Below are 24737 nucleotides of genomic sequence, written 5' to 3' on the forward strand. Positions count from 1 at the left end.
TTTCTTTCTTTATTCACAGTTGAGAACGAATTGGGATTATTATTATTTTTTAAACAATTCAGTTGTTTTTTTTTACAAAAGTTGCGTTGTCCGTACGTTTTGTCATATGAGTCTTTCATTCTTCTTGAAATCTTAGGCCCATCTGCAGATGCGTAGAAGGGGAGCTGTGTATTTTAAACTTTTCATGTTGAGAAACTTCTCGAACAAGTAAATTAAGAAATAAAATAAATAAATGGAGAAAAAAAATTTAAATTAAATATTACAGCCTCCAAAACCATTTTAGACTTGGTGATTAAACTGGGGGACTGAGCCACAGCAGCCTGCAACACGACAAACATGAATTATCACAGGCAATGTAAGTGCCCTCAGCTTTTGAGTTTTATGAAGTAACTGAAGAAATTTCAGAAGTAATATAGTGTCAAGGGAACTGGGGGTGAGCAGATATGGATTTGAAAGGAGACATTCATGGCTTATATCTCAAGAGTTCTCTGGAGACAACTGAAAATCTGTCAGGAAATTTTACCAGCCATAAAAATTATTTTGTAACTAAGGACTTTTCCTTTGTCTTCAGTTTCTTCCAGTCACTAGACAATTTGTGTTGAATGTTACATGCACTGCAATCTGTACTAAGGAATGTAAGATTTCTTTCCATTGCATTTCTGACAATTGTTTAATAATTTATAACCTTTAATTTCCAATTTCCTTCGTTGATTATACACCTCTTTGATTTAAATGCGACATAGAAACGTTAAAAATATTTCGCATGTTTTGGAATTAGATTTGTATATGTTTATGGTGTGCAGTGAGAGATGGGAACCGGTCCTGGGGAAAATCACTTTTGTTTTGCCGATTTGTGAATTGGAAGATACCAGAAACCACTTTTCGAATGAACGCTAGAGCCGGATGTAATGGAATTGCTCTCACGACAAATTATCTGTGGGCTTTCATTTAGACAAAATAGTGACACAAAAATGTCTGCGCTGTTGCCGCAGTCTTTTGGCGAGCTGACTGTAATTCGTTATGGCGGAAGATTTTCATGTGATTGATTTGTAGGTTATTTAATGACGAAATTTCAGCTTTGCAGTTATATGGCGTTGAGTGAGTTGGGTAGGTGATGACGAATTGTGAACAGGTAAGGATTTGGAAGGAGGCAGCGAGGAGAGGCTGTTGAGAGAACCTTGAGAGATTCGAACCGAGTAGTTCCCTAGTACAAGTCTGAATTGTTTCCATTGAAAACCATATTTGTGAGTTGCTTGGCGTCCATCCCCCCTAATTTGACAGATTTTCTTTAAACTTCTAATGAATGTAATGGCCTTGGAGACTTCCACATCTTTTGACGCTCTGTAATTAACTGCTTGAAGGCTTGTAGTGATCTAGGGGTAAAGGTCTCGGGTTCTAGACCAGCCAGGGCCCGTGCGAAATTTTTCTCATGCCTTCCTCTTTCCACGCATTTGATAAATGTGCGATTTGACATGCATCGTTAAACCAGAAATTGTACAGAAAATATAATTAAAATACTGCTCTTGTAATATCGAGATTAATTCTTATGTTGCGGTCCAATCTACGTTTATAATTCCAGACGTATAGAGGAACTGCACTTAAGCCCAGAAGATACGTGAAACAGAGTGAGAATAGAGAAGGCAAGAAAATTAAACAATGGAGCACAGATAAGCGCGAACAAAGGAAAGGAACCCCTTCTGTGCACCGAGATGTTTCGGAAGTACAAATGTAATTGACAGGAAACTCTTTAACCAATGGGAATGCCCGACTCGGTAGGTTTAAGTGTAGTTCAGTGCAGCAATCGGCCGCTAGGGTGTCATTGAGTAGAACACCCCACGAGGTCGAGAGGGGTCTCTGAAGCTTATCCAACAAACCTTGTGGGGGAGAGACGTAGGGGAAGCGGACTTTGCAGGCTGCATTCGAAGCCAGTATTGTGTTGCCTTCCCATGTGTGAAAGGTGCAGATATAAGCATGGCTACAGCGTAGTGGTACGATTATTCGTGAAGTATGCCAATCACCTTGCAGGAAACTACCTCGTGTTGCTGTGAACGAGGGGCTGCATTGCGTAAGCCTTCCGATCAAGTATTTCAGCAGGTGGTTATACAAGTTTTCGCTTATATTTTTTCGGGTCTGACTTAGTTATTACATATTATAAGTCCCGCCATATAAATAAATCCAAGTGGCGCCAAATAGGAATCAATCTTAAAAGATGATGAAACTATCGTAGAAGTGCATCAGACTGCGGGAATAACAGCAGTAGGCGACAATGTCTGTCAAGAAAAACAGCAGGATCTTAGCTGCAGAAAAAGAGAGACTTCAAACGAATAATGACATCAAGCTGAAGAAAGAACTCGGACTTTTGGACGGTGTCGCCATTATTGTTGGTATCATTATCGGGGCTGGTATATTTGTGTCTCCAAAAGGAGTTTTGAAGAGCTCGGGTTCAGTAGGACTTGGTCTTATCGTGTGGATTCTCTCAGGACTTCTGTCTATGATAGGAGCACTGTGTTACGCAGAACTGGGTGAGTATAATGTAATCTAGTTAAGTATAGATTAGTATATGAATTCTTCACCGTGACACACGATATACCCCCGTGTATGTAAAATGATATAATAACTTATAGGTTAGGTTAGTTTAAATTGGCCATATGTTGGCTTGTAGGTAGATTCCGTTTCAGAGGAACTACCTCGAAATTCAGCACTGAAGATTGAGGCAGTATGTTAAACAGCTCTGAATATGGAGTCAGTATGTTTCTCCGAAACGTTGAAATTCACCTACAAATTCACATGGCGTTATTACCCAGAAAACCAACACCAACATCATCACTTCAGTGAGAACCTCGGTTTACGTTCTCTTAGTTTAGTAAGATTTGAAGTTTCAGTGTAAATGTGTAGGCGTTTTTTGTCCACTCTCGCCTTTGCCCTTCTGAAAAACTTACCTAACATATTTTCTAATATTTTTTTTCATTTGATAGGATTCCTTGAACCTGTCGTCTCAGTGGCCGCGCTGTCTGAGGCGTGGGCCTTGTGCCGCGTGGTCACTGGGACCGTGGGTTCGATTCCCACTCAAGCCATGGATGTTTTTCTGTGTTGTCCTGTGTACAGGTAGAGGTCTTGCGACGGGCCGATCCCTCATCCAAGGAGTCCTACCGAATGTCTAGGTCAAAGCCAATTTTAAAGTTGGGGCCCGCAGTGATTAGGCACTTGAAGAACGGGTCATTAAATCATCAAAGTAAAGTATCCTTGAACCGGGGAGAGCATTCGACGATTGGCTAACATTTAAAATTTTGTGTATTTATTTGCTGAACTGGAATAACGATTTTGGTCCCACTTGCATTGTCCCCACTGTTACAAGTGTGTGATAATTAAGTTCGGTCCTTAAGTCGGTGTGGGAAAGATAACTTTGAAGAAAACCAAAGCTTTGGTTCAGGTAATTTTTTTTTTAAGAACAGGAAACAACATGACAAGTCGAGTGATTTATGGCATTCGATGTAATTACCAGTTAATTAACCAATTACTGGTGCTACGTGTTCAGTCCCAAGTTGACAGAAGCCTTAGAGAGGATGGCGTCGTAAATTTTTTCTGTAACTTTTTACTTAAGGCTTTCACCGGGATGTTCTTTTGTTAAATCTTATGTGGTACCGCCTGATTCGACTTCTAATGGTTAAGTGAAGTGTTTTCTTCGCGGTACGGTCTGGATTCGTAAATATTATGAAGACGAGCTTCGGCTTCAAAGGGTTAACCAGCTGATTTTCGTAATGGTGAGGTGAAGTGTTTTCTTCGCGGTACGGTCTGGATTCGTAAATATTATGAAGACGAGCTTCGACTTCAAAGGGTTAACCAGCTGATTTTCGTAATGGTGAGGTGAAGTGTTTTCTTCGCGGTACGGTCTGGATTCGTAAATATTATGAAGACGAGCTTCGACTTCAAAGGGTTAACCAGCTGATATTCGTAATGGTGAGGTGAAGTGTTTTCTTCGCGGTACGGTCTGGATTCGTAAATATTATGAAGACGAGCTTCGGCTTCAAAGGGTTAACCAGCTGATTTTCGTAATGGTGAGGTGAAGTGTTTTCTTCGCGGTACGGTCTGGATTCGTAAATATTATGAAGACGAGCTTCGGCTTCAAAGGGTTAATAAATTAAGTTTAAAATGCATGTCGGACAACGTCGTCGGTTTATACGTATTTTCAGTTACATAATTTGGAAATGTGTTTCAGTGTGCTTGTGGGTAAATGGATTAAGATAATCTGAAGCTCGTAATTAGTCAAAGTAGGCGGTTATGGAGTCTCACGTACCAGTTTTGTCGTATCATGCAGGTGTTTTACTTCGTACTCTAATTGCAAGAATGCGGCTTGTCAGCTCTTTTCTTGTTACTAAAATTAACCACGGTCACGTGTCTCAGAAGAAATTATTCAGGCTTTTTCATCGTGGCTGTTGCAATGTTTGAAAGTTGCAATTGGTCGGTTAATTATTTAGCAGTAGATTATTTTCTTCGTCAACTAACGAGTTGCGATATTATGATATTCTTATTCTTATTTTATAACAGTTGTTACCTGTTAGCCTTCTAGACTACATTTATGCTAATTACCCATGAATTATTTAACGATATTATTTGAACTGAATATATGAAGGCACAATGTTACTTCTAAATCACAGTTTGTAAGATTTGAGGTTTCCACAGCGATGAGTATGAAGATTTCTGTCTTCTGGGTTGTTGCGCTGTGTAGTCTGGTCGATGTTAACCAACGTTTCAGAGGTCATACTGCCTCCATCATCAGGGCGATGAGTATGAAGATTTCTGTCTTCTGGGTTGTTGCGCTGTGTAGTCTGGTCGATGTTAACCAACGTTTCAGAGGTCATTCTGCCTCCGTCATCAGAGTATGAAGATTTCTGTCTTCTGGGTTGTTGCGCTGTGTAGTCTGGTCGATGTTAACCAACGTTTCAGAGGTGTTTACTGCCTCCGTCATCAGGGCGTTGAGACTCATCTCTTCTTCGCCAACGTGAAACTTCAAATCGTACAAATTAAATCTTCTTCAAGCACGTTTAAAACTGCAGTTGACATGAAGAAACAAGACAACTGTAGTCTCGCCTACGACAATAGTTGTCCATTATGATCTGTCTCTCTTGTGTCTTTCTTTATAATGGCTCGCTCCTCGTGAAAGTGAGGCCTGCATTAAAGTATGATATTGTAAACAATTCCGCACTAATCTAATATCTTAGATACAAGTAGTGTTTGGTGATACAAACTAAAAGAGTGTCGTGTTCGTTAGTGTAGTGCCTCGCTCTGTTGCACTACACAGTAGCGCATGTACGAGTATCGTGTTTGTAGACAGCTCACGTTGGGAGTACTTGATAAGATAATATCCTGTAAAAGTGGATAAGCACTGTCATATTTCGAGGTATAGGCCTATTATATTTCTCTCAACAAAGCGTGGGAAATTTTTATTAAAATATTCGTTCTGTTTTTAACTACTCGCCTATTCTGATGTTTTCAATATTCCACGTGTCTCTGTTGATGATGTTACACGGGCGACGAAATGTGTCGGACCTGATGAGATTCCAAATTTTATTATAAAAGGTTGTACTGAGATATTAACTGTTTTTACACCATATTTTCAACCTTAGTTTACTTAGTGGGAATTTTTCCCTTATTATGTAAGCAAGCTACTGTAGTGCCTATTTTTAAGAAAGGCAACAGTGCTTTAGTTTCATCAAACAGAGCGACCCACTACAAATTTAAATTACGCGGTCCGAAAAAAAACACAACAACGACGACGGACCACATGTTGAAATTCCTTTTTTTAATAATATCCCATGAATAATTAATATTCGCTATAGACGAACAAATTTAGCGCTTTCATATTATAGAAGCTGAAGTGTTTTAGATTGTTCCGAAATCTTCACGGGGTTTCTAGGCATCGCAGTGGCTGCACGGGGCTTTATTAAAGACGCTCATCGCTTCTAAGTGATCGATGGATTGGACAATTCCATGACAGTTTTTGTACAGAGAAAGTCTGTGTTTCGGGTTCCGTTCACTTACCTTGCTTTTACGTAATTTTATCATTTTTGTCTGTCGTATTTTCTCGTCTCTCTCATTAGCGTTTTATTAGAGAGATTGGTCTGAATGTAATTAGTATGACTCGTAAGTTCAATAATTGATGACATTCGACTTTTAGAGATCAGTTATAGAAATGTAATGCACACTCTTTGTGTAGTTTGGGACAATGGATGTGCAAATGGGCGGACGGGAGGATTAACAGACCTGGCGTTCGGTTTATCCGTTTAATTCATGCACTGATCACACAGCAAAATAATGAAAGCAGAATTGCTGACGTCACGAAGTGTAGAAACGTGTACACCATGTTCTCCTTACACCACGTGGCTTCTGACTTACGCGTTTGTTCTGTCCCACGCGATGTGATCTAGTTGGCGCATGAAAGAGATGTCGTGCGTTCCTATGGTGATTTTTGAAGCCCTTTTCCTGGGATTACGTCCGGAAAAAAATCCCTTGTATAGTAGAAACGGGAGATGAAAGATTCCGGACTAAATTGTAGCAAATATTAACCAAATGCAGGCGGTTCTTAATTTATTCGTGAATGAAATTTGAATTTGTTACACTGTAGTTCCCAAATGTTTTAACGTTCCCATATTTTCGAAGGATTTATTAGCTACATTCTGGTGACGAGGTGATTGCTCAAAAAGAATGTTACGAAAACAACGTAGCCATGACTGGAAATATTTTCATCTCACGATAACTGCATTTCTTCTAAGAGCTAACAATAATCTGTATCGAATGCCGAATATATTGTGTGACTAATTTGTTACTGAAGGCTTTCCCGTCATGTTGTTTCTACTAAATATTCTAGTTTAGTTTAGTTAGAAAGTGGAGTCCTTATTTACGTACTTCAACTGCTTTGCCTCTCTAAAAGAAATTCAAACCGCTGACGTGACCATGATTTCCGGTCGACTGAAAATCTCAAAAGAAAATCCATATCGATATTGAAAATAACCATTGTGTCGAACAACTGAATACAAGTGTAATTTTATAAAAATTGTAGGTATGTGTGATTAACCCTTTGAAGCCGAAGATCGTCTGAATATTATTTATGAATTCAGTCCGTACCGCGAAGAAAACACTACACCTCACCATTACGAAAATCAGCTGGTTAACCCTTTGAAGCCGAAGCTCGTCTTCATAATATTTACGAATCCAGACCGTACCGCGAAGAAAACACTACACCTCACCATTACGAAAATCAGCTGGTTAACCCTTTGAAGCCGAAGCTCGTCTTCATAATATTTACGAATCCAGACCGTACCGCGAAGAAAACACTTCACTTAACCATTAGAAGTTGAATCAGGCGGTACCACATAAGATTTAACAAAAGAACATCGCGGTCAAAGCCTTAATCTTATAACAAAGCCATTGCTGGAGCACGACAGAAGATTGAAATAAAAAGGTCGTTCCGTCTGTTGCACGTTGTGGTCTGAGGAATGGCGTCTTGTTTGAACGGTACTTGTCCTTATAAGGAACCCCTGCATCTCACGCAGACATACCACTGAGAGTCCTGAATGCAAATAACATTGAGATCTATGTTAGGAGGAAAATTAAGCAAGATTATCATCGCCTTGAGGATACAAAAGCAGTTGCCAGTCAAACCCAACCACGGGACAGTGTACATCTTCAAATCGTCTTCTTATTTATTATTATGGTGATCTGAATTTATATACGAAGAGGGCGGGGGGCACACTAGCATCATTTCATGTATGGACTTGAAATTATGTGATATATTTTAGAAAATGGTAAGCTTATACAACTTTTCGATTTTAAATGGTTCTGACAATGGTTTTGTTACACTCGCGATTAATAAATTATTGGACTTTGCCCATCGTCTGATCTGTCTCTTCACTTTCTTCCTGAAGACGGAAGCAGATCCAGTTTTCGAAGCGTTATGTTCTTTTGAATATCAGACAATGAATTAAATCCAATAATTTAGTGATTCCTATTACACAAGTTTTATTAAGGAAAGTAGATTATTTGGATGTTTGTCCGCGTCCTTCCTCTTCAAGTCTGATGGATAAAGACTGGCCACGGAAGGCAAGGCGAAACCACCGTGGTCCTTTCGCATGAGCGCCCCGAAAGGGGTCACAACGGTCACGTATTGACCAGAGACGATAAAAAAAAAAAAAGATTATTTGTGACATGTTAAATTGTAGTTTCCATCTGATAGTAATAATTAATGAACAGTGGAATTTTGTGTGGAGTAGATCATATTTTTTATGTTAGATGTTACAAACTTGGCGAAAACGTGAATGTTTAAAATGCCGTGTCTGACAACGTAGCGCTACGAGGTTCTGGAAGGCCGTAATAGTGTTAATATATCATTCAATTTTTTATTGTTAACATGGCGTAGGTTTTTTATGATAAGCTATCACTGGCTCAGCTTGCCAGTAAATTCTCCCGAGAACCTTTTTTTACCTTTCCCCATGCGTGCTACGTGTACCGTCCATCCCGTCCTCCTTGATTCATTCGTCCTAATATACAAATAAGGCGTCATACATGTACTAAAATATTTATTACCAACACAAAGCGTGTCTACAATTGTTCTTTATTTTTCGTGTGTGTGTGGTGTACTCCATGATGATGACAAAGAAATTATTTTTGAACATTATCTGGCATCTCGGTCTAACGTATAATTTGCTAGAATGAGTTTAGGGATACGTTTTCCGATTTCTCTGTGCTAAAAAGAATCGAAAGTATCTGATATGGCGAATGTTTCCGTGACGCAGGAATCCCTCACAGGGTTGCATCAAACATGAGGAAAAAGAATTGTACGCCGCAAAATTTCCGTCACTTAATAAATATTTTATATCACTGTAATTTATTTTTTGACAAATACAACATATGTCAGTTACGAGTCACGTGACTTTTCGATCAGCCAGTATTTTAGTGTGCATATTACATAATAAAATTATAAATATGTTTGTTGTTCATAGATGTTGCGTCGTGTAGTTTGGCATAAATGATTCGACGTTTCAGAGGTGCCTGAAATCTCACATAATAAAAGTAGGCATTAAGTTAAGTCTCCCTGATCTTTAGTAGGCCTAGTGATAAAAAATCCACGGTGGTCTAGCGATTAGAACGCTGGCCTTGTAATCCTGGGGGTCTCGGGTTCGATTACCGGCGGTGCCCGAATTTATAACTTGTGTTGGGCAAGACCGTGGTCTAGGCAACACGGAGTTTTCCTCCGTGGCATCCCAACAATTACTCCATTCACACACAGAAGAAGGCAATGGCAAACCACTTCTGGATCATCTGCCAAGAACGTATATGAACAGGTCCCAGTCGGAGAAAAGGATGGAAGGATCCTGTTCATATGGACCTGTCGTCAGACAGAACACTAAATAATAATAAGATGAGGTGGTCTAGCGGTTAGAACGCTGGCCTTGTAATCCTGGGGGTCTCGGGTTCGATTACCGGCGGTGCCCGAATTTATAACTTGTGTTGGTCAAGGCCGTGGTCTAGGCAACACGGAGTTTTTCTCCGTGGCATTCCAACAATTACTCCATTCACACACAGAAGAAGGCAATGGCAAACCACTTCTGGATCATCTGCCAAGAACGTATATGAACAGGTCCCAGTCCGAGAAAAGGATGGAAGGATCCTGTTCATATGGACCTGTCGCCAGACAGAACACTAAATAATAATAATATGAGGTGGTCTAGCGGTTAGAACGCTGGCCTTGTGATCCTGGGGTCTCGGGTTCGATTACCGGCGGTGCCCAGATTTATAACTTGTGTTGGGCAAGGCCGTGGTCTAGGCAACACGGAGTTTTCCTCCGTGGCATCCCAACAATTACTCCATTCACACACAGAAGAAGGCAATGGCAAACCACTTCTGGATCATCTGCCAAGAACGTATATGAACAGGTCCCAGTCGGAGAAAAGGATGGAAGGATCCTGTTCATATGGACCTGTCGTCAGACAGAACACTAAATAATAATAAGATGAGGTGGTCTAGCGGTTAGAACGCTGGCCTTGTAATCCTGGGGGTCTCGGGTTCGATTACCGGCGGTGCCCGAATTTATAACTTGTGTTGGTCAAGGCCGTGGTCTAGGCAACACGGAGTTTTTCTCCGTGGCATTCCAACAATTACTCCATTCACACACAGAAGAAGGCAATGGCAAACCACTTCTGGATCATCTGCCAAGAACGTATATGAACAGGTCCCAGTCCGAGAAAAGGATGGAAGGATCCTGTTCATATGGACCTGTCGCCAGACAGAACACTAAATAATAATAATATGAGGTGGTCTAGCGGTTAGAACGCTGGCCTTGTGATCCTGGGGTCTCGGGTTCGATTACCGGCGGTGCCCAGATTTATAACTTGTGTTGGGCAAGGCCGTGGTCTAGGCAACACGGAGTTTTCCTCCGTGGCATCCCAACAATTACTCCATTCACACACAGAAGAAGGCAATGGCAAACCACTTCTGGATCATCTGCCAAGAACGTATATGAACAGGTCCCAGTCCGAGAAAAGGATGGAAGGATCCTGTTCATATGGACCTGTCCTCAGACAGAACACTTTTAAATAAATAAACTGTAATTGTATATTTGTTTTCAGGTACTATGATCCCCAAGTCCGGGGGTGATTACGCGTACATCAGCGAGGCCTTCGGACCGCTGCCCGCGTTCTTGTACCTGTGGGTGGCCTTGCTAGTTCTTGTGCCCACTGGTAACGCCATCACGGCACTCACATTCGCCCAGTACATTCTGCAGCCCGCATGGCCCACTTGCGAGCCCCCTTACGAAGCCGTGCGCCTTCTAGCAGCCGTAATCACCTGTAAGTACAATGTTGTATCAACTGCATATGTTATTTAGCAGCGAGTGAAAGGAAACGGTATTTTCAGTCCCTTTCCTACCCCCCCCCTCCCCAAATTACCTGGAACGACAAACGGAAATGTTCAACGATTTGTTTATAAAAGGGAATTTCCGGTATCGCTTAAAGTAAAAAGAAAAATCACGGGAAAACTTCAGTTGTGGTGAACAGTGCCCCTGCTATCTCTTCAGTATAATTAATAATGTTACCCCTTCAGCTAACATGATTCTTATGCCCTTGTGACACTCGGAGCAGCGTCGTCTTTTTGGAATTATTATTACACATGATTTTTAGATCATGTTACAAATTGTTTGCTCGGGGTTTCTGTACATGTGACAAATATCGAATGTTTAATTTTCAGAATTTCGTAGTCAACGGATTTCGATAAAACATGGTATTCGGATTCCACTGCGACTGATCTTTCTACTCGCAGTCCGGCCTAACCTGTATTGTATTACTCTTTGCGTGCGCAGAGTGAGTGAAGATCACGTGACTTCGCAAGGAACCTCAAAGTTAAGATGGCGATTACCGAGTGACGCGGGATGTCACTGAAAGGAGGACGCCAGATATAATTTTTTATTCAATCTTCTTGTATTCACGTTTTACAGGAGGTACGGCACTTCATTCACGTCTCCTCCCTGGTATTAACTCGACCGCTCTTTACCGTTATCTGCGAATACGTCAGTAGGGGCTGCAGCAGAGAAAGGGTTAACCACGTGACCGTCTCATCCGTATTGCCAACTTCTGAACTAAAACCAATTACATGTTCGGCATTTTCATGGCACTGAGGATTTAACTTTTATCAGAATCGGACCGTCTAAGTAAAAAATTGTTCCTTAACGTGGAATATGTACATTAATAATATCTACAACATACGAGTCAAATATATTTCACAGAACGAAAAATACATCGAAAATTTTTGTACTAGTGGTGTTTATTTTTTAACAAACGATATCAGCACTAATAGAGACATGCAAACCGTAAAGAACCCAAATTTGGAAAATACGGGTATTTGTACTCCGTTTTCACTTTTGTTTATTCAAGATCGGTCAGAAATACCAATTAATAAATCTCGTAACATGTACCATCTGTTATGGCATCCAACAGTTCATCATGTTTCCAAATCAGCTTTATCCAAGAACTTGATATTAAAACTGTAAACAAATATGTCTGTTTGAAGTAATGTTTTATGGTCTTTATTTGCATGCTTCATAAAGTCTGCTGATAGATTGCTTTGTGTCCTTTGATAGTGCTGTTCTTAATACTTGTTATAGTCTTGTAATTTTCCCATCATGGTAGCAAGGAGTAAGTAACTATATTGTTCAGCTATTTGTCTCAAGGGCATATAGGTCATTGTGCATTGTATGTGCCTATTAAATTAAATGCTATTCTTACGTGTCAGTGTTAGTGACTGGTAAAATCCTTCTGAGATAGATTTGAAATAAGACATATGGGCTGGTGTACCCTTGGGGTGACATTAAAAAGGTGTTTTATTTATACATGACACCTGTGTGCTATCTAGGTATATTCTTACGCAATGTGTTGTAAACTGAGCAAACATCAGGAGGTTGTATGCTTCTGAAGGAACAAACTTAATAGGTATTTTATATCTTTTTTTTTATATATCTTAATTGCGTCATGTTTGTGTTTTATTGATTTATTAATAGGTATTGTTGTAATGTTGCTGATTTTTTCAAAATTTTTGAGTTCTAAGCAAATATTTTATAGGACATGACATAAATTATGTATCCCTGTAACTTTTATCAGGAATTTTCTGTCCCATGTATCATCAAAAATAATGATTAGACAGCTCAATGGTTTTTCTTAAAATGTTATTTAGGCCCATAATTAAAATATCTCCTAAATTCAATTAAAATTAATGTAACTCAGATGATAATACTCATGTAACTGCCATATATAAGGTTTTATCAAAATCTGTAAAAAAAATACAATCTTCATCTAAAATCTATTTACGCCACAAAGTGAAGTAACCTTTAAAATTTTCCAGGCTAATTAAAAATCAAAAAGCTCTACAAAACTAAGTGTAGGTCCCCAATACCGAGTTTGATCAAAATCACTTCTGTAGCCTTTGGCATTGTTGGTTACAGACAGACATGACAAAATTATGAAGTGGTTTTTGAAATCTTAAACATTAATCACAACGTAGAACCTTCGATTTTCTTCAGCTAATTACAAATGAACCTGAGAAGATTGTTATGCTGGTAACAACTTATAATTTAATTTTTGGATTGCACAGTTTGAATCTTAGTCGGTGTACCCGCTATATTCTAAGTTTATCGTAGGTTTACTCAGTCCCTTCAGGCAAATGCTGTGATAATCTTTTAAAATAGGCATCCTACCAAATCCTTATTTACCATCCATGATCATCTTCACATCATATTACTGCTGTATAACTAACATGTTATTAACCATTAAATACTCTAAGTGTGAGGTACGCTGAAAATTATATTTTACTGACGGAAATCAGTTGCTTAAATCGAAGATTTGAGTGTGATCATAACTGGCTTAGTTGCGCGTCATTTTCGAGTCCTTTAGGGCACTCTGTGTGCTAGCTATTTATACTGAAGTGCAAAATAAAATAAAGCAGATCATATTTGCTTTTTTTCACATTTTTGACGATCTGAGTGTTTGCCCAAAAAATTTTCACTACAAAAAATAATTAAGTTTATACACTGACAGAATGTTGAGAGAGAGAGAGACTTAAAAAAAATAATTATAAAGTTTAAATCAGCTGAAGAACAAAATCAAGCATGGACACTGAAGAAGGTACGCACTAAAATGCCAGCTGTGAAAACTGAAGTACGAGAAAAACAGAAGAAACTGAGGCTGACTGAAATGGTTCAACAAATGACCCAAAATGTTAATCGTGATGGCCATTCTTTATGTCTCATGGCTAGGAATCAGCCTACATCAACCAACGTAGAAGTCCCTAGTAGCTATTATATTTGCAGTTCATGTTTGAATAGGAAGGTGATGAAGCTGTGATGAGAGTTAAGTTAGCGTGACAGGATAATGGGTGTCACTTCCCTGCAGGCAGCGTCAATAACGAGAGTAGTGGGTGGCTTGGTCCAGTGGTGTGGGGTGGGGAGGCTGTATACCATCAACTTCTGTTCTCTTAGGATGAATGCCCCCTTCTCAGCCTTCAATTCATTTTGTCTGAAACTTCTGATAATATTTTCTTAGGCAAAAATTTAAAACATACTCTGATTTGTTGTTAGTGAAATAATACATAATTTACTTTTCTTCCCTACCTTCAGATGAATACACAGAAATCTTATTACATACTGTAATTCTGTGGAGAAGTTTTTAACATATGTTTGAAGAGCGTAATTATTTGTGGGATGGATTCAGTTGCCTCGGCGTGGTGTCCAATGTAGACAATTCATGTCCAATGTGAGCTTTGGCATAATAATCCTTCATTTGTTCCTTGCATCTGTTGGAACATTATGTATTATATTTGTTTACTCTCTGTGTATGTATTTTTCCTTTAGTAAAGGATGCTGAGAGAAAAGGGAGAGAAAGTGGATAAAACTGTATATTCATGATTTGTGTCGTTTGCCAAATATTATTATTTGTATTATGATCATATGAAGTATGAGATGGGTGGGTCACGCAGCATGCTTGGAAAAGGCAAGGATGTGTGAAAATTGTTGTCGTAAAGCCTGAAGGGAAGACACAACTTGGAAGAACAGGCACAGATGGAAGGAAAATATTAAAATGGATTTTATATAAATAGGATATAAGGTTATGGACTGGGTTCAAATTTCCTGACTAGCTGATCTTGAGAAGGTCCCTGTTCAATGAATTTCAGTAGTTAAATTGGTCTGTGTGTTTCCCACGTAATTTTAACTCGGTAACTCTGGTCATCACAGTAATGTTAGTGTTTGGCGAAACCTTTTCTTTACGAGTGTCCTGGAGTGAGAGACTTCATCGTGAATTTAATTTTCTCTTGTGACAGTGAATTAATATGATTCTGTTTTCTGTTGTATTATCAGGTTTGTTAACAGTAATTAATTGTTACAATGTGAAATGGGCCACCCGTGTCCAGGACATATTCACAGGAACAAAGATACTGGCACTGCTAATTATTGTGTTTGCTGGAATGTGGGTCCTGGCCTCTGGAAAAACAGAAAATTTTCAAAATCCAATGAGTAACACTAACCCTGAGCCAGGTTTCATAGCACTGGCTTTCTACTCTGGCCTCTTCTCTTATTCTGGCTGGTAGGTATGTTTTAAATTTATAAGTACGTAAACTGAAACCATGATCAGTATTACCCCAAGTAAGAATGCTGTAAATTGTTGTTGTTTTTGAAGTTAAATTAATTCTGTAGTAGATCATAGTATTACATATTTTCTTGTAAATTAGTGGTATGCTTTGTTTAAGTTGAGAACTATTTGCCTGTCAAATCCATGTGTATATACCGAGAATGGGATTTTGTTACATTCTCGGTGTTTACACATAACCAATAATAAAACACTGCAGATAAGCCGTTCAACCAAAATGAAAACTGTATGTCTGAATTTGTATCCAAAGATACTATACCAAAAAAGGGTAGAATGAAGCACATGGACTCTGTAACTTATTTGTGAACAAGAAGGTCTAATAAAATATTTCTGGGACTTATATTTATTACAGAGACACGAAGTTAATAAAGTGATTTAATCTTAAAACCTTGCATACCATGCAGTGTTGAAAATCTAAAATCATGCACACAAACAAAACTGTTTACACTTTAAAAAACACTTTGTGCCAAATGCGTTTCGACCTCATCAGTGGCAAAAGCATATTTTTAAACATAATAATGAATAATGCAATAAAGGAACAATATGTCATAAGATAGTATAATTGCGTCATATTGTGAATCAAATATTAAATTAATTATTCGGATTGTCCGTCTAATCACAATTATATTTAAAATTTACAAATAAGATAATTAAAATATCATTTTATGTTCCAAATGTAAATCGATTATTCGTTGTGGAACATAAAATGATATTTTAATTATCTTATTTGTAAATTTTAAATATAATTGTGATTAGACGGACAATCCGAATAATTAATTGAATAATATGTCATTGGAACGCAAAGAATGTTTAAAACTGTGCTCGTTAATTACGAAGAGATGCTGTATAATTACATGATATGTATTGAATTAATTAGTGTTTATAATAATTAGTACATTTCATTTGTTTATTTTTCTTACGAAGTCATCATTTGCCTTTCAGGAACTACTTAAACTTTGTAACAGAGGAGTTGAAAGAACCATACAAGTAAGTTTACTGCTGGTACTACCATTTATTTGAGAGTGATTTTAATTATGAAGTATATACAGGGTGTACCATTTAAAATGAAACATAAGAACAGTGTACTATGCCACAAAAATGAAATCAGTAGCAGGTTCATTCAATATAATAGACAGTTCCAGCTCCCGCTTTACTTGAGTCAAGATCACGCTGGATGGCAGACTCACACTGCTGCAGGTGCAAACATAATGCATGCCCAACAAGAATGTGTGTTCATTCTTGAACATTAGTGCACTTTATTGGGACAATCTTCTCTAACATTTATGTAATGATTATGCTAGTGTTTCTGTAGTGTTGTAGAGTGACTCACCTGTCAGCAGTGCCCACCATCAGACATGTTTCTTGTCTCAGACACTTCCTATGTCTTGAAATTATGTTACCAGTCTGTGTATTGTTGTGTTATGCAATGCTTCCTTGTCAGGATACACTTTACTAAATTCTTCATGCAGAGCAGCAAATGATTTTGATGTGAAGTAATTTTCGAGAATGAAAACATATTCTGCAGTGGCATAAACAGCTGTTCAGAAAGCAGGGTGACCTTGACTTGAGTCTCACAGGGGGGCAGGAAGACCAGCTACTGATTTTATTTTTGTGCCGTAGTATATGATTCTTGGTGGGATGCATTTTAAATGGAACACTCTGTATTTATAACCTTAAATTCAAGAAAGTTACTACTCACTACCATTTTGGCAACTACACTAGGTCACTGACATGTATTATGATTTGAAGATTGACTATTTGAATTTTGTTTTAATCCTTCAGAGTCTGTAGTACGATATCGCTCTTGTAAATAAGAAGTTCATACTGAACATAAAGATAGTTGTTATGATGAATTACAATATGCCTTTGATCAGTTTTATTCATACTGTATGAAAAGTAAGGTTATGCAAGAAAGTAGTAGTAGTTGTTGTTATATTAGTGGTGGTGATAATAATAATAATAATGTGCTGTATACTTGTACTATGCTGATATTAATGTTGTGAGCAAGCAAGGCTTTTCTGCATGGGTACGCTACCAGTTTAGTTGTCATTTTTATATTAACTATTTAAAGCCCAGTGGTAACTGTATGTACCACCTACTTTTGCAGTTTGCAACTCTGGATTTTCCTCACGGTGTTCTATGGGTTTCATATGATTCTCAGAGTAAACAGCAGTTATTTCCCTATACAGCATTAACCCAACTGATCTTCGTAATTCACAAGTTGTACATTTTCTTTATGATAGGAACTGAATCATTAAATAATATTTACATTAGCTTTGCAGAATGGAGAAGTATTTATAGTGTGTGTGCAATTGCTTTGAAGCATCTGACGTGGCAGGCTTGCTTCCAGCACAATTTTTATGTGTGTTTTGAAAATTTAGACATCGGTCTCGCCAGACTGGTTTGAACTGGTGCTAGCACACTCTCCATCAATTCTCAGGATGCAAATGGATGAATTAGGCAGAAAATTTGTATAATAACTTAAAGTAACTAATTCCATGGATCTGAGTCCATATACTAAGCATATTTACTCGGCTAGTCTAGAAATTCCTTCAATTTTTTGGAACCCAATGGTTTATTATCATGTTAATAAGAACCCATCACCACTCTGTGAGTATGAATAATAGCTATGATATGTTAATAACAGGTTGTATAAGCCAATAGATTTGGATGGGATTACCAGCCTCCTATTGTTAGAATAATAGGTCTCACAAAAAATGCAACTACATTAGAAAAATTCTTTGGTACAAAATAGGTAACAGAAGAGAATTCACATGTGGTATGTACCGTGAATGAAGGAAAAAGAAATCAATTTAAAATATTGGTTCAAAAAGTGATAAATAGGATACTACTAAAATTGTTTGTCATGTACACAGGTTATGAAGATGAAATGAACTGGCCAAGGACATATTAATATGATAAGCTTTCAGGAAATATTAATAAATCTTTAGTTCCATAACAGCAAGGAATTTATTCAACTACTGAATAACTATAAACTGATAAGGGATGATACTGTACCTTAAGTTTATTTAATTTGTCTTAGCTAGGTGGTTGCTTTAATTTAATAAACCTGTGGATTGAGGAAGCCACTTTTTATATCTGTTGAAGATTCAGGGACTTAAACAGTTGTCCAGTGAGATTTGTACTTTCTAATGTTTCAGGAATCTGCCAAGAGCTATTTGGATCTCTATGCCTTTGGTAACAATAATCTATGTTCTAACTAACATTGCATACTTTGTTGTGCTTACAAGGGATGAGCTGTTGGCTTCAAATGCTGTTGCTGTTGTAAGTAATCCACATATTTTTACTACAGGGATTTTCAGGCTGTTTCAGACCCAGGGCCCCATTTATGTCAATAGTGTTGCATCATGTTGTGTTATATTGAATACTTGGTTTTTCTGCACACACACTTTTCATTGTCTGTTCACTTGGGACTACATGTTTTGAACCAATGTGGCCATTGTCAAGTTCAGTTTCATGCTTCTATGTCATTGCATTAAGGCTCACCACCTCCCCAGTATCCAGAATAATGATAAAGGTATGTATTAAAATGTTTTTAATTTAGTTAAGTTTGATAAAATGCCAAAATGATTATCAAAAATGTTTTTTAAACTGTTTTTAGCACAAATTGGTGGCAAATACAACTTACAGGAAACACAATGGGCCTCTCCAGGCTGTGGTAAAAACATTTTTGATAATCATATTGGCATTTTAACTTTTAACCAACTTGACAAAATTTTAAACAAAACATTTGAATATATAATATTATCATTATTCCTCGACATCAGAGAGGAGATCCATAATGTAATGATATAGAAGTAGGGAATTGAGCCTTATGATGGCCACATTGATTCAAAACACCTTGCTCAAATGAACAGAACATAAACGGAGTTCATGAAAAGCGATGTGCAGAAAAACCAAGAATGCCACATTTACCCTTACTTATCGAATAATGGGTCACAAGGTCATGACCTTAATGTATTGAAACTTTACGGCAATTTATTAAAAATGCTAAGTAACTTTTGCAAACAGGTTTACATATTTACGTACTTGGTAATGTTACTTTAACAAAGTCGTGTTTGGCACTGCTTTTGCTTGAGTGGACTTTCAATATCAGGTTTAATGTTTATTGTAAGACATGTCCTACTTCTTTGACATTCACAATCAAGATAAAAATTGCCATAAGTGACATGAACTGTCACAGAGTTAACAAAGCGTGTTTTCTGGTATCAGGTAGAATAATTATTTTCCATCATACATAGTGACACAATATCTGTATATTTGTTTATTTTTAAGACTCAACAATTTAGGAAAAGTACATTCAGCGTAACAAGTTATGGTGTGATTGCCAGAATGACCTTTGATCTTTGGCAATGGTGCTAGTGATGGCAGACGTCTGTGTTTATTGACTCTCACATTGGCAGGGTTTTCGGAGGCTGTCTGGCTGCATGATGGTATCATCACAGAGGAATCTCCTATGTGGTTTCATGGCTAGCTGGAGATTGCCAGGCAGCCAAGGTAACCAATGTGATCATACTAACCAAGGCAGCCTGGAGATTTCTCTCCTAGTCATTTCCATACATATAAATGTGTTTAGGCTTTCTTTTATTTTTCCGTTGTCCAGTCTTAACCAAATTTAGTATGTTTTGAAAAGTTTTAGTAGTACTCCCCAATATCAATTTCATGAAAATTCATTCAACCATTGTAGAGTCGTTGCAGATGGACAAAGAGATAGGCGGACGTGGTGAAGCTAGTAGGCCAATTTTTGCAATTTTTAGTTGTAAACAATCCTCTAAAGCATAAATAAGGTGATTAGAAGCCTTGAATTTAAGTATCTAGGAACAGCAGATCCTATCTACTCCAAAATTAGTAATATTACAAAATGCCATCCAAGGCATCCTTCCAAGTGGCCTGGTCTACAGTCTACAAGCTTTTTACAAAAATCTTTAGTTTTTAATCATATCAAAGTTAACGCCTTCCAAATAAAAAAGTGAATTTAGAAATCTCCTTCAGCTTTTATCCTTAAACAACTCCACGCCTCAGTGAATATTGTCCAAAAAATGTACTCATAATTTAGATTTTTTTTTTTTGAGATGTGTAGTTATACAGCAGGTATTTTAGAGGTTTATATTATCGACATATGGACACATGGAATTCCCAAAAACATTAACTTATCCCTTTTCATGCTGCTTTTTTATTTAAAGAAACTTAACTTTCTTAATATATTTCCATGGTGCCATAATTCATATACAGAGAGCACATAATATTCTCTCGCTGATCATCTACGTCAGCGTTTCTCAACCTATGGTACGCGAACTAAGTAAGAAAATCAAAAGTTACTATTAACATAAACAAACGTTTTCACTGAATGCATTTGGTTAGTGACACGTTTAATGTGTTAAATTAGAATTAGTTATAAGCCATCGAAAAAGGTTGAGAACCCCTGATCTACATCATCAAACGAATCTAGACAAGGACTAGTGCCTTTAAGTGAGATATATTTTGCTTAGCGTGGAAAAAGTGAATTGTGTGTGTGTGGCAGTAAATTGTTTTCAGTTATCTCTGAAATGTATTGATCTTTATCAAGTGTGCATCACACAGTGTATCGCTACTGTTTAACCCATCCAGAGTTAAAAATCTTACCAGCATCCCATTAGTATTGGGATTCCGATATCACAAGATTAATGTAAGAAGCTTTACATAAAATGTTGTACCAGTTGAAATAAAGGTTTCATTAAAATATATTTTTTTAGAATAAATAATTTTGTTATATCCCATCCATGCATTCTGTTTGATGCTTAATTTGTGTGACTTTTAATAACAATATTGAGTAATTTCATGGAATCTCATGTTGTAGAAACTTACAAGAATGGTTAAACAATAATTTGTATATAAATAAAATATCCTGTTGATTGATTCGAGTTGATTGAATTAATGTGACAACACTTTCAGACATTTGGAGACAAACTGCTTGGGGTAATGTCCTGGATTATGCCATTCTTCGTCGCTTGTTCAACGTTTGGCGCTCTCAATGGAGCTATATTTGCATCGTCACGGCTGTTCTTTGTTGGAGCTCGTCAAGGACATTTGCCAAGAGCAATTGCACTCATCAACATTGATAGGTTCACACCTGTCCCTTCATTAGTTTTCCTGGTAAGATATGAAATTTTGTAACCATTTTAAGCTTTGTAATTAATAACAATAATGAAGGAATGTAAGTACCATATTTCCTGGACTGTAAGATGCACCCTTAATTTAATAATTGGTTTATATATATATATATATATACACACACATGTAGTATAGTAGGGATTGTTAATATTCAAATACAGGTAGCCCTCGATTTACGCCGGTTTAATTTGCGCCGATTTTGAAACCAGCAAGTCAAAAATTGAAAAAAAAAAAAAATGTACTATTTTCGTCCAGGAAAGCATCCCCGGCGTAAATCGAGGGCTACCTGTATTAATAATTTTTGAATCTTCTTTGTTGCTATCTCTGTGTTTACTGTCCCATGATTGGTTTTATGGACATGAAGACATTCCTTGTGCTTTAGTCATTGTGTGTTATAAAAAGGAGTTATTTATTGATTACTCAGTCTGTTTACGTGAAAGTCATTAAATAGATGTTTGTAAATCATTGTTATGAATGATACATTGCAGTGCTTCATAACATTGGTACTGCTGATCATCAAGGATGTCTACGTGCTCATCAACTACCTCAGCTTTGTGGAGGCTTTGTTCACTACCCTGTCAGTAGCAGGACTGCTCTGGCTCAGGTACAAAAGGCCTGACGCTGAACGGCCAATCAAGGTAAATTGTCTCTATACTAGATTATGACCAGAAAGTAATGGCACGTGATGGGGTTCAATGTTTCCTTTTTTAAACTTCAACAGTTCAGTCCCCAAAAAATCATTTCATTGGTTGATTAATTATTTTTATGGTTATTTAATGTTTCAATTATTGTACAAGTGGAATGATCTGAATCCACTAAGTACTGTCATGAATTGGTAAAAATTATCGCCCTGATGACGGAGGCATTAACATCGACCAGACTACATGGCGCAACAACCCAGAAGACGGAAATCTTCAAACTCACCGCTGTGAAAACCTCAAATCTCACAAAAATTACATACATTTTGGAGGAACTTACTGGGTCTTTCTTCATGGTCATCATTATGGAAAATTACTGTTTGAGGATTTATATAGAAATGTAACAACAGTGATTGGTCAAGAATATGGAGTGACATAATATAATTGGTCAGACAAGCGAAAACATAATTAGCACATGTTAATCTATCATGGTCAACGAGGTGATGTTTTATTTCTTCCGTACAGGTAAATATTATTTTTCCCATCATCTTCTTCATCATCTGCTTGTTCCTGGTTACACTTCCATTTTATGTCAGTCCCTGGGAAGTAGGCATTGGACTGGTGCTCATCGTATCTGGCGTTCCTGTGTATCTCATCTTTATCTACTGGAAAAACAAGCCGTTTTGGCTAATCAGGACCTCAGGTAAGTTCTAAGTAATACCCATTTGATTAATACGCAGGTCTTAGATTTAAAAGTTACATTTGTCGTCCTAATATCCCCTTCTTCCTCTGGGAGCGTAGGTACGGTATGTCAATTTTGTTTGGGATTCTGTAATTTTACGATATGTCTACAAGCAGGGCTAAATTTAAGGAGGACCAATTCTGGTGGTTGCCCCAGGGTCTCCTTAAAATCCATGTTTCTATTTGACATGAAGATTCCAGGTAATCATCACCAGAAACCAATCACATGATACTTATTTATACATAATTATTGTTTATTTATAAGTAATTGCAATATAACCTAAATTTATTGTCACTAGTAGAGGCCTCCAGATTTTGATTGCCCCAGGGTCCCCACGACTGTATCTGGCCCTGTCTTTATAAATAATGTGTCAAGTTTTTATGTCATCAACTGTGACTGTAGTGTGCAGTCAGCTTTTTACGTCTTTATTTTATAATGTACCAATTGAGTTGGCTGGCCGCAGTGGCCACGCGGTCTGAGGCATTGACCTCGTGCGCCTGGCCGCTGGGACCGTGGGTTTGAGTCCCACTCAAGGCACGGATGTTTGTCCGCGTCCTTTCTCTTCCAGTGTGATGGATAAAGACTGGCCATGGAAGGCAAGGCGAAACCACGGTGATATCTTTGCAAGATAAACCCCTGAAATGGGGGGTGACAACCAATCCTAGGATTGACAGTTCTAAAAGCATTGCTCCCTGTAGAGATCTAAGAAGTTCCATGATGTAGTGTCTCTTCTTGCTGTGTCATTCTTTCTCAAAACCCAAGTTTCACTTCCATATAATACAATACTGTGTAGCGTTAATAAAATATCTCTTCAGTCCATATTTCAGAACTTGACAATGACTGAACAGATTTTTATGAAATTTGGTATTGGAGAGTTGTACTAAAACATGTCAACACACCCAGTTTTCATTAAAATTGGATAACGATAACAGGTACTTTATATGAAGATGTGTTTCTGCGCACAGAAGTGACTGGGTGAGGATTTCGCAGACCACCGTCATTGCTGTCGTTACTGTGGTTGTTATGGCTACTTGGGGAATCCCCAGATAACTCTTGTGTCACTGATGGTTTTCACAAAGATCAAAGGTCAAGTTCTGGTGACCACGCCAGGATTGTAATGCTGTGTGAACATTTCCTAAGTTGTTTGTTTATAATTTATTGTAGATGCCTTCAACCAAGTGTGTGCTAAAATGTTCTTGTGCGTCTTGGAGGATGGGAAGAGAGATTAGCGAAGTTGTGTAAGTAGAGTGAAGCAGAGTGAAGTGCTGTGTAACAGCAAAAGTATCGCAGAACCTTCCTCGTGCTTATGATCATGTCGAGGCAGCAACATATGAACTTCCTTAAAAAAAATTGTGTATAAGAAATATTATATGTGCAAGTATGATGTATGTTCTGTAAAACAGCTGTGACTGTGAATGGTTTACATTCATCCTCATCATATGTTAGTGGAAAAATTAAATAAGTTTTTAACACAGTCATGACAGCGTAAGCAAAACTGTTAGCGTTGTCAACCTTATAATTTCCTGTCGCAAATTAAATTTTCCAATTTTGTGAACGAGCTTTCATTCTTAAAACAAGATACTACATCTTGAAACTCACCTCGTTTGCCATAGATATTTTTATGTGACATCAGTGGAAGGAAATCTTAACGGCCATGTCTTGACATTGTTTGTAGTTTTTTAGGTTATGATACAAATGTGCAAGAAATTTATTTTGACTGAACAAAAATCTGCATGGAAAGGGTTAAACAAGTGTAATCTAATGTAAGTTTATGAGTTTGACATGTTTTCGAATGTACTGTATAGAATGAATTTCGAAAATAGTACGATAGAAACTATAAAACTAAAAACCATTGCAATATAAATGAGCAGATAAAGGCAGAGAGAATGGATTGAGCTTTGTTCCATTAGAGGCAGCAGCCATTCAGTGTACAGGTAGCCCATGATCTGCGCCGTTTCACAATAACGCCGATTTAGAAACCAGAAAGTCAAAAAGTGAAAAAAA

The 24737-nt window shown here is 37.7% G+C and overlaps 1 protein-coding gene and 1 long non-coding RNA gene across 2 annotated transcripts; one reads left to right on the top strand and one right to left on the bottom strand.

Moving 5' to 3' along the window:
* Nucleotides 1-1833: 1833 nt before the first annotated feature.
* mnd (L-type amino acid transporter minidiscs) lies at nucleotides 1834-24207 on the top strand. Its single transcript, XM_022078846.2, has 9 exons — nucleotides 1834-2522; nucleotides 10623-10841; nucleotides 14894-15119; nucleotides 16125-16169; nucleotides 18344-18467; nucleotides 21135-21335; nucleotides 21842-21991; nucleotides 22517-22694; nucleotides 23898-24207. The coding sequence occupies exons 1-9, from the start codon at nucleotides 2267-2269 to the stop codon at nucleotides 23960-23962; spliced, it is 1464 nt and encodes a 487-aa protein (XP_021934538.1). The 5' UTR covers nucleotides 1834-2266; the 3' UTR covers nucleotides 23963-24207.
* On the bottom strand, nucleotides 8557-24721 carry LOC110837062 (uncharacterized). The gene is made up of 2 exons (XR_015535532.1): nucleotides 24333-24721; nucleotides 8557-10839 (listed from the first exon to the last, which is right to left on the bottom strand). It is a non-coding gene; the product is annotated as an uncharacterized LOC110837062 (long non-coding RNA).
* Nucleotides 24722-24737: the final 16 nt, after the last annotated feature.

Source organism: Zootermopsis nevadensis, unplaced genomic scaffold (genome assembly GCF_977971745.1).
Source record: "Zootermopsis nevadensis isolate Lab colony 2312 unplaced genomic scaffold, Znev_1.0 Znev_ptg000017l, whole genome shotgun sequence".
In the NCBI taxonomy this organism is placed as follows: Eukaryota; Metazoa; Arthropoda; class Insecta; order Blattodea; family Termopsidae; genus Zootermopsis; species Zootermopsis nevadensis.